At 33.8% G+C, this 8,527-nt stretch overlaps 2 protein-coding genes across 3 annotated transcripts in view; one reads left to right on the top strand and one right to left on the bottom strand.

Moving 5' to 3' along the window:
- The first annotated feature begins 1,968 nt into the window (after positions 1 to 1,968).
- LOC108760712 (short coiled-coil protein B) lies at positions 1,969 to 3,926 on the top strand. 2 transcript variants are annotated; one of them, XM_018506808.1, is made up of 5 exons: positions 1,973 to 2,052; positions 2,144 to 2,322; positions 2,918 to 3,037; positions 3,315 to 3,401; positions 3,486 to 3,926. In XM_018506808.1, exons 2-5 carry the CDS (start codon positions 2,250 to 2,252, stop codon positions 3,626 to 3,628), a joined length of 423 nt encoding a protein of 140 aa, XP_018362310.1. In that variant the 5' UTR covers positions 1,973 to 2,052; positions 2,144 to 2,249; the 3' UTR covers positions 3,629 to 3,926. The 2 variants fall into 2 exon arrangements, with proteins under 2 accessions (XP_018362309.1, XP_018362310.1); XM_018506807.1 differs by having other exon boundaries at positions 1,969 to 2,322.
- Positions 3,927 to 4,723: 797 nt separating this feature from the next.
- Positions 4,724 to 8,527, bottom strand: part of LOC108760666 (uncharacterized) — a 7,607-nt gene continuing 3,803 nt past the window's right edge. Inside the window, exons 3-5 of the mRNA XM_018506738.1 lie at positions 6,272 to 6,465; positions 6,000 to 6,103; positions 4,724 to 5,396 (exon numbers count right to left, since the gene is read on the bottom strand). Of these exons, the coding sequence (XP_018362240.1) occupies positions 5,208 to 5,396; positions 6,000 to 6,103; positions 6,272 to 6,465 (487 nt within the window). The 3' untranslated portion in view covers positions 4,724 to 5,207. The remainder of the gene's footprint in view (positions 5,397 to 5,999; positions 6,104 to 6,271; positions 6,466 to 8,527) is intronic.

The following is an 8,527-nucleotide window of genomic DNA, read 5'->3' as shown; positions in this document are numbered from 1 at the left end:
TCAAAATGTGCACTTGGAAAAAACCCCTATACCCTGACCCAAATTCTTGATGACGTCAATAGTTAGCGTATGATACTTCTGTAATTCAGAACAGCCGATTGTCGGATCCAATGCCCGAACGGAGACCCATTTTTTAGGACAGGTCTCCACAAATACCGAGGCAGGCAAGAGCCCTCGGGATCCCTAGGAAAATACCCCCCCATAAACGAGACTCCCCCTTGGGTGAGGGTTTCACGCACCTACGGTACGCTGTTTCTACGGTGATATTTCGCCTTCGGGGGGGTGGTGCCCCGTTTAATCTCCCTGCGATACGGCATCGTCAGGAGGAGGTTTGCTCCTTGCCCTGTGTACGTGGATCTGGTACTCCTAAGAGGAGACTCAATCTCCGATGTACCGGTAAAGGATGGCGACCTTGATTTCAAAACGCTCGTTGGTACAATACCGTTAAGGCGTAGGTCTGCTCCCTGTCCGTTTCGTTCTCTCTTTGATATCCGTTGAAGAAAACCGAAGTTATTGGACCCTTATTGTTCACGGAGGGGAAAAAAAAAGAACACTAATCACCCAAAGAATCCTTCCGTCACTTCCTGGGGTGCGTTCCAAAACGTAACTTTAGTTACTAAAAAAGCTATAGTTTACGTTACGTTAACTATAGATTTCAATTACCAAAGTTGCGTTTTGGAACGCACCCCTGGGTGGTACCTTTCGGGGAAGTCTCGAGTCGTCCAAATGGTTCCCCCCTTTTTTTTCTCCCCCCATTTTGTAAATTCTCTCGAAGCACCCAAATGGGTCCCTCTTCTCATCCAGAAGTCTCACTCAAATGGTGATGCCTTTTCTTCTTGAAATGGTATGTTTCCTGTACCCGATATAATTATCAAGAACCAATGATCGTGTTCATCTGACTCAACTGTTGTGCTGCCGATCCGTTAGCCTTCGCTGTTATTGGTTAATCTAGAAGAATGCACTAATAGCAGCGAATGCTCACGGTTCTGCATCACAATAATTGAATCTGCTGAACGCCACCAATCACGTCAGGTTTTCGCGTTTTCTCTCCCTGCAAACGCTACGTGTGCTTTATTCCGAATGGATTTTTATCTTGTAAAAAAAAAACCCTTCATTTCTGGTGTTCGATATCATTTTGGTGAAACAATCATGTCAGGTTGTCGCGTTTGCTCTTCTTACATGCAGCACGTCGGAATTTTCCCGAATTCCGCTTCTAATGCTGGATTCACACTGCATCCAATTTACATCCTACGACTCTCTGCAACCAATCAGAAAACAGGATTCTAATGATACGTAACAAAATCCATCGGATTCCTGTTTTCTGATTGGTTTCAGAGCGTCGTACGATTCAAATCGGCAGTCTGAATCCAGCCTAATATTACGACGCAAATCGGATGCAGTGCGAATCCAGCATTACATCCTTCGCACGGCAAAGTTGAATTGGTGACTCCTGTATACTGGACGCAGAAATGATTGCCGCGCTGCAAAATGTGATGCTTTAGCCAATAAGCTTACAGCTCCTAATGTGTTTATTGGTTACCGCGTCTCATGTTGCCGCGCGGCAATCGTTTCCGCGCCCAATGTGCAGGGTATCGATCGTGAAACTTTTTTTCTAGAATGGAAAGTTAAAAATTTTTCCATTAACTTTAATGGTTAAAATTTTCACTTTTTACCTTCCATCCTAGGGATAAAGTTTCATGTGGTCTGTTCGCGTTGCATAAAATCAAATATTTTGCACTTAAAATGCGACAGATTCATATTTTACCTTAAAAGAGAGAAGCTAAAATGCAAAATCCATCGAAATCCTGTTTTCTGATTGGTTGCAAAGCGTCGTGCGACGCACTTCGGATGCAATGTGAATCCAGCATAAATGTATATGAGCGGAACTTTGCCATTCGAACGCCGCCTACCGAACACTATCAATACCAGTTCAGTAACCTAATTTTGATCACACTTTTCAAAGCCTGGTTCGACCTCCTTTCTCTATACTCCATGGTTTCGGAATTGTTTAGAGTGCGAACGATTCGAGGCGAGATTCGGATCAACAGCTACGTAAGCTACATTGTGCTACATTAGTTCCATTCACTAAATCAGTTTTGCAAACGTTTTGTGATTGTCTGCTGAAATAGGATTATTCTTCTAGATCTAAAATCTATAATCCAATCAGCGCGAAAAAAACGTCTCACAGTTGCAAATTAAACGTTCTGCTGAAGCCACTGTATTACGCTCCTAATTACCGTAATCGCTAGATGTCAGTGATAATGACGGCCAAGCTTCAAGACGACATGAATAGTATACCTCTGGCAGATGATGATCCGCAAGGTGAGAGCGTAGGGCGTAGAGTCCCTGATTTCACGATTCCTCTTGACATTCTCTCTCTCTCTCTCTCTCTCTCTCTCTCTCTCTCTCTCTCTCTCTCTCTCTCTCTTTCTTTATATTTAATTGATGGATGGAATTATAACTTAGCTCATTTCAAGCAGTCTACATCATTTATTCCGGTCTTTGTTCCGAATGTTATTTAATAATGTTATTCATTTATGACTAAATTTGATAACTTAATCTGTCTGTTTCTTATTTTTGTTTATTTACACATAGGTATTGTTTTTATTAATATGAGAATTAAATTAGCTGCATCTAATTGTGAACTGTAACAATGTAACAATGTGTACTCCATTTCTCGGAATTAAATATAGAAATTGAGATAATAAAAATGTAGAGACATAGAAATACAAGAGATATTGGAACTTTTTATTATTTATCTCACAAATTATCTTGCTTAGAACTTCATTAATATTTTTTACATTTTATACACTTAACAATTTGCTTGTACTTTAATAATAATGAGCCTCTTTTTTTATCCCGGTTGTTGAGATTTAATATTTTACTCTAATATTATTCTTTGCTTATATTATTATAGTAATAATACCAGAAGAGGAAATCTTGGACAATGCGTCACATATGTCTGATCCGTTAGGCAGAGGACGCAGCATGGATTCTATACCATCGACATTTACTAACGGCAGCTGTAGTCCTAACAGTAAGTAATATTATTGATTTGTTCTTTCATTATAATTTGTTTTTGTATTGGTCTTTCGTTATATGTCTTTATATATTTTGTCTTTTTTCAACTATATATACATAGGAATATTAGCTTATTTTGTATTTATAAACTGAACAAAATAACATTAAATATGCAATATATTGACTTTTATTATTCAATTATTATATACAGTTAAATAAAAATTTGCTTCTATAAATGATTGTAATACTGTCAAATTAAAATACTTTGTAAAAATGATTTATATTTATTATAGGTTTAGATCCTGATATTAGTCCAGATGAGCAAGAAGAGAAAGCTAGATTGATTGCACAGGTTCTTGAATTGCAAAATACTTTGGATGGTAGATATATATTTCACTAAAGATCAAAGTTACAAGAAAATATCCCTATTGGCATTTTTGTAATATGCAAATAATACGTTTTAGATCTGTCACAGAGAGTGGACAGCGTAAAGGAGGAGAATCTCAAGCTGAGAAGTGAGAATCAGGTTCTGAGCCAGTACATTGAGAATTTAATGTCGGCATCGAGCGTATTTCAGTCGACAAGTCCCAATACCAAAAAGAAGTAAACCACATCATATTAATCAAATAATTAGACAATTTATGAAAATAAACTATAAGTGATCTCTCCCTCTCTCTCTCTCTCTCTCTCTCTCTCTCTCTCTCTCTCAAAGTAATTGCGATTGTTTTGAGTATTTTGGAAAGTTTCCGCATGCATGAATTTTATTTCAATTTACATTTATCAAAAAATAACGCAAAATCTTTAAGTCTCAATATTTGATGCTTAATTTGCCTTCGTCAACTTGTATACACTTTCTATGAAGAAAAAAAAAAAAATTTCTGACAATTTACCTTTTTTTTAAATATATAATACCACAGTGTATTCTGTGACTGTGTGACTTGAAACATGCTTATAATTATGATTGTATACGCCAAAGAGATGTATTTTATACTTTTACAATTTATATAAATGTATTTCGCAAATTATTTTAGTTAGATGTTTGTTAAGTAAAGATTAATTATTTTACTGCAATTTTTTGCTTAATTTTCTTTAAATTAAGATTAGATTATTTTCTATTAAATTAATGCACATAGCAGTACTAATATATATATTTGTTAACCTATATATAATAACGTGACATTTAGTTCAAGCATTGTGTGTGTGTGTGTGTGTGTGTGTGTGTGTGTGTGTGTGTGTGTGTGTGTGTTTGAAGTAAATAATATATATGAAGCCCCAAGTAGAAATATTTCTAAATAATTTAATTTTTTTCTTATTTCTTGTATACATTTAATACACACTTAATTTTAATTAACAAATGTTTTTTGTACAATTACAATTACAATTACAAATTCATCTCTCTTTCATACATTTGCTTCTCATATTTGTATATAGTTTTCAAAGATGCACATTTTATATTTATAAAGCTGGGTATCAAAACGTTCGAAGCCATACATATTTTTCATTGGGGTATTTGCTTCTTCAATAGAAAATTCTTGCTTACAACGTTTTAACATATTTATATATATGCATTATATATAGATATATAAGTGATAATGTAGAGAAGATATATAAGAATATAAGAGAGATATATATGTAAGAGATAATGTATAAGAATATAATATTATGTACAATTTTTTTTAAATACGCTATAATTGTTGTATTAACAAAAAGCTAATGTTTGTGCATATAATATAAGCAAAATAATCACAACTTCTGCTATTTACGAAACGATTCCAGTACACAATAATCGTCGTACGTAAACAATCTTGCTTAATGATTTGATTTACCGATTGACATGTAATAACAAATATGTATCTACTATGAATAAGAAATTGCAACTTGCAATAGTTTTAGTTTAAGTATACAAAAAGAATGCACAGTCCCAAATTTGAGTATCCCATTATGTTGAGTAACACAGTGTTATAATAAACATATTCTATTGGAATATTATTGTTCGATGATTATCGATTCCTCTGAATGTTTTTCTTTTTCTTTATCATACGACATCGTTGCAGCTCATAGAACACTCGTTCATCACCGTCTTGAATTTCTTTCCGAGAAAGTTTACGTAACGAATGAATTATCGAAAATAAGAGGCATACCCTGTAAAGCGTGTTTGTATTTTGAAAAAGTTTCAAATTAACCAATTAATCCTCTTGGATAGCCGAAAATTGTATAGCCTTTTGTCCCCAAAATGTTTTCGACCCAGGCTTTGCTCGTCCATTTTTCTTTATTCCTATCCACCATCCATATTGCACATATTTACGCGATCTGAACGCGTCGTAGGAACCAATGCTCCATTGTTCCCATTCGGTGTTTTCATTAGCCATATTTATCTAAAATCAAAATTAAACAAATTATATATTTACAATCAATCTCGACCATCTTTTTGAGATTATTATTAATGAACTTCTTGTTGAGAGAGAAAATTTATCAACTAATACGGTTAAACAAAATTGATTTTTAAGCTTAAATGGAATTTACTTTTTACTAAATTTACAACTATAATATACGTGCGTGCGTGCACTATTAATTACGAATTTAAGCCAATTTTAAGATATATATTTAAAAGTATTTTATTAAATATTATCTACATAGAATTAAATCAGAGAAATTATTGTAAAAATTATAGAACGTTGTGAAATGGTCGCAAAGGAATTTCACGTGGAACTTCATATATGTATATATATATGTGTGTGTGTGTGTGTGTGTGTGTGTGTGTGTGTGTGTGTGTGTGTATAGAGCACTTTATAAAATTTATATATATATATAATTTTACAGATATGAATAGTATAGCACTCGACGAGCAATTGTGCTATACTGTTCTACATTTCTTTCATTGTAAGAATTTCTTTCATAATATAATGAAAATTTGCAGGGAGAGTTTACTTGTACGTATCTTTATTTTTATAGTTTCGTATTTTTTTTTGGCATCTTACCTCTCCGTACAACCGCCCTTTCTTGTTGAATGCCAAATACAGCCTCGTTTCGATGCTTTGTATTCTAATAACGCCAAAAGATACCGGCGTTGCGTAAAGCAGATCTGCAAGGGTATATAAACTTTTGTGTGTGTAATAAAAATCTTTCTTAATGGTGATCATATGTGTAAATCGTTATTGTAAATACATAATATAACATATACATGTATTGCAAACGTTTTTTTTATTTTACTTGACTTAATATTTAACAATTAAGTGTGATGGAAATATACCATATGGCTCCTTGTTTCCGGATAATCCTTCCACTCGTCCCGATGGCGTAATTGCTAGATGATATCCGGTGCGACAGTACAACTTAATTATCCGGCAATTATAGATAGGATTTTTTGCTGGTTGTCGTGGATCCCATATTATATAAGGAGGATATTTGCGTGATTTGCAGTTACGTTCATTGTTGCGTGGCGTTCTACAATTGCAATCAAATAGTCCATGGATTATCGATGTATATATCGTTACATATTATACGTAACGTGAGCAAAAATAGGAAATAAACTTATGAATTTCTAACGAAAAGTTCAAATTTTTGTCAAAGCATATATAAGCCTCAAAATTTTATCATAAGGAATTAGTTTCACTAATATTAATACAGGACGATTAATACAGGATATTTAACGCATTTTGAAAAATATTCTTTTATACGCGCGAATATTATTAAGTTTTAATAAAAATATTGACAATAATTATATATCTTTCACCAATAATTAACTGAAAGTGAATTGTTTAAATGCTACATTAATTTTGACGAAACTTTATTTCTATTGTGCACGCTAAATTAATATTTTATTATATTTCAATATTATGCATTTTTGACATAATAGTACATATTTCTTGACATATTTCTCTTCTGACGTACTACACTTCTTAAGCCATTGGACGTTAGGGTCTCCTTTATCACTATAGAGGTTGTTTGTACATTTATACACGCTGCAAAATTTATAGGCCAATTTTTCCAGGTCAGCAAGCCCCGTGAATGAAGCACACCACGCGATATCGTAGGCGTTCTCGCGTACTTTGTTAATTTTAAACCGATTCTCGAGGGAGAGGAAACGAAATGTCAATAGGCTTTGTTCGAGATTATAGTTACGCGAACAGCTCAGTCGCCATTAGAAGACGTACGTACGTTATAATACGATTAATTTTACATGGTTTCAATGATGTAGTCATGCGATATTTGCAATAATATTACATGTAAATAAAATTTATTTTTATGCAAAAATATTGAAAGGTGTACATTTTAGAAGAAATTATTAAATAATTGTTCTTCAGAGAGAGAAATAGGTTTTTTTTTTTTTTTTCTTAAAAACGAACAGTAAGTTTTTTCCTCTTTTTTTTTTATAGAAGTTTCTTTGCAGAAAAAAGGTCTCACTTGTAAAAGACACATGTTAATTTGGTGCATTATTTTTCTTTATATATATGATATATATATATATTCACATACACACATATAATACTTTGCTTTTGTTTAAAATAAAGGTAAAACTTCGGAAAAGCTACAGCGTCTACAATTTTAATGCAAATACATTTTTTCCATGTATTTATGGCTCCTGAAAACGAATCTGACAATAAAATTTGGCGGTCAATTATACTTTGGCCGTCATTTTGAAAAAAACTGCCAAAAAATCATTTTGGTAATTAGACAGAATACCTCCCCCACCTCCGATTTCGATAAAATTTGGCTCATTCGACGCGTTTTTACATGAAACGAAAGAATCTGGCAGAAATAAGCGTCGCTCTCCCCCGCGAACCGTGATATTTAGCATTAAAGTTGACGACTTCATTCAGATTAGGAAATCTGTCACAGCCCTACAATCGCCATGTCTTCTACATGCATTTCTATGTCATGCGCATGCGCCTTGTTACTTGTCGGTCCGACAGGCACCAAATTTTAAATGTATGAATTAGTTACTCGTACAATGTTTCTATTATACGTAGTTCTATTCCAAATAAATCAAAACCCATGTGAACAGAGGAGTGTGTAGACAGTAATGCTTAGGCTACGCCACCCCGAACAAAATAAAAATAACATATCGTAGCTGCTTGGGGCCTAACCGCTTAAAAGTTACAGCGTAGACAGTGTCCGCTTGGAATATTCTTAACCCATGAAGATTTTTCTCGCGTAGGATTTACCTCGCGTAGAAAATAAAAACCTATGTGCAACAATACAATTATGGAAGTCGTGCGCCCCTCGTTTCACATAGAAAGTCGTAAACCGTTAAGTTTGCGAACATTATACATAGAACCTTTTTTGTAGAGAGTTTAAAGGGCTTCATTTTTTGTTTGAAACTTTTTTTTTGTGAAATCAATATTTTCTGAGATATGCATTAAAAGAGCGAAAAAAAAACGATTTTTTGACAGTTTTTTCAAAATGAACGGCCAAAGTATGATTGACCGCCAAATTTTATTGTCAGATTCGTTTTCAGGAGCCAAAAATACATGGAAAAAATGTATTTGCATTAAAATTGTAGATG

The sequence above is a fragment of the Trachymyrmex cornetzi genome, unplaced genomic scaffold (genome assembly GCF_001594075.2).
Source record: "Trachymyrmex cornetzi isolate Tcor2-1 unplaced genomic scaffold, Tcor1.1 scaffold23, whole genome shotgun sequence".
Taxonomy (NCBI): Eukaryota; Metazoa; Arthropoda; class Insecta; order Hymenoptera; family Formicidae; genus Trachymyrmex; species Trachymyrmex cornetzi.
This window is presented reverse-complemented; position numbering and strand designations above follow the sequence as displayed.

Coding starts and splice junctions, on each gene's coding strand:
- LOC108760712 (XM_018506807.1), top strand. CDS start 2,250: ATGTCAGTGATAATGACGGCCAAGCTTCAAGACGACATGAATAGTATA. Junction 2,323..2,917: donor GGCAGATGATGATCCGCAAG/GTGAGAGCGTAG, acceptor ATATTATTATAG/TAATAATACCAGAAGAGGAA. Junction 3,038..3,314: donor CGGCAGCTGTAGTCCTAACA/GTAAGTAATATT, acceptor TATTTATTATAG/GTTTAGATCCTGATATTAGT.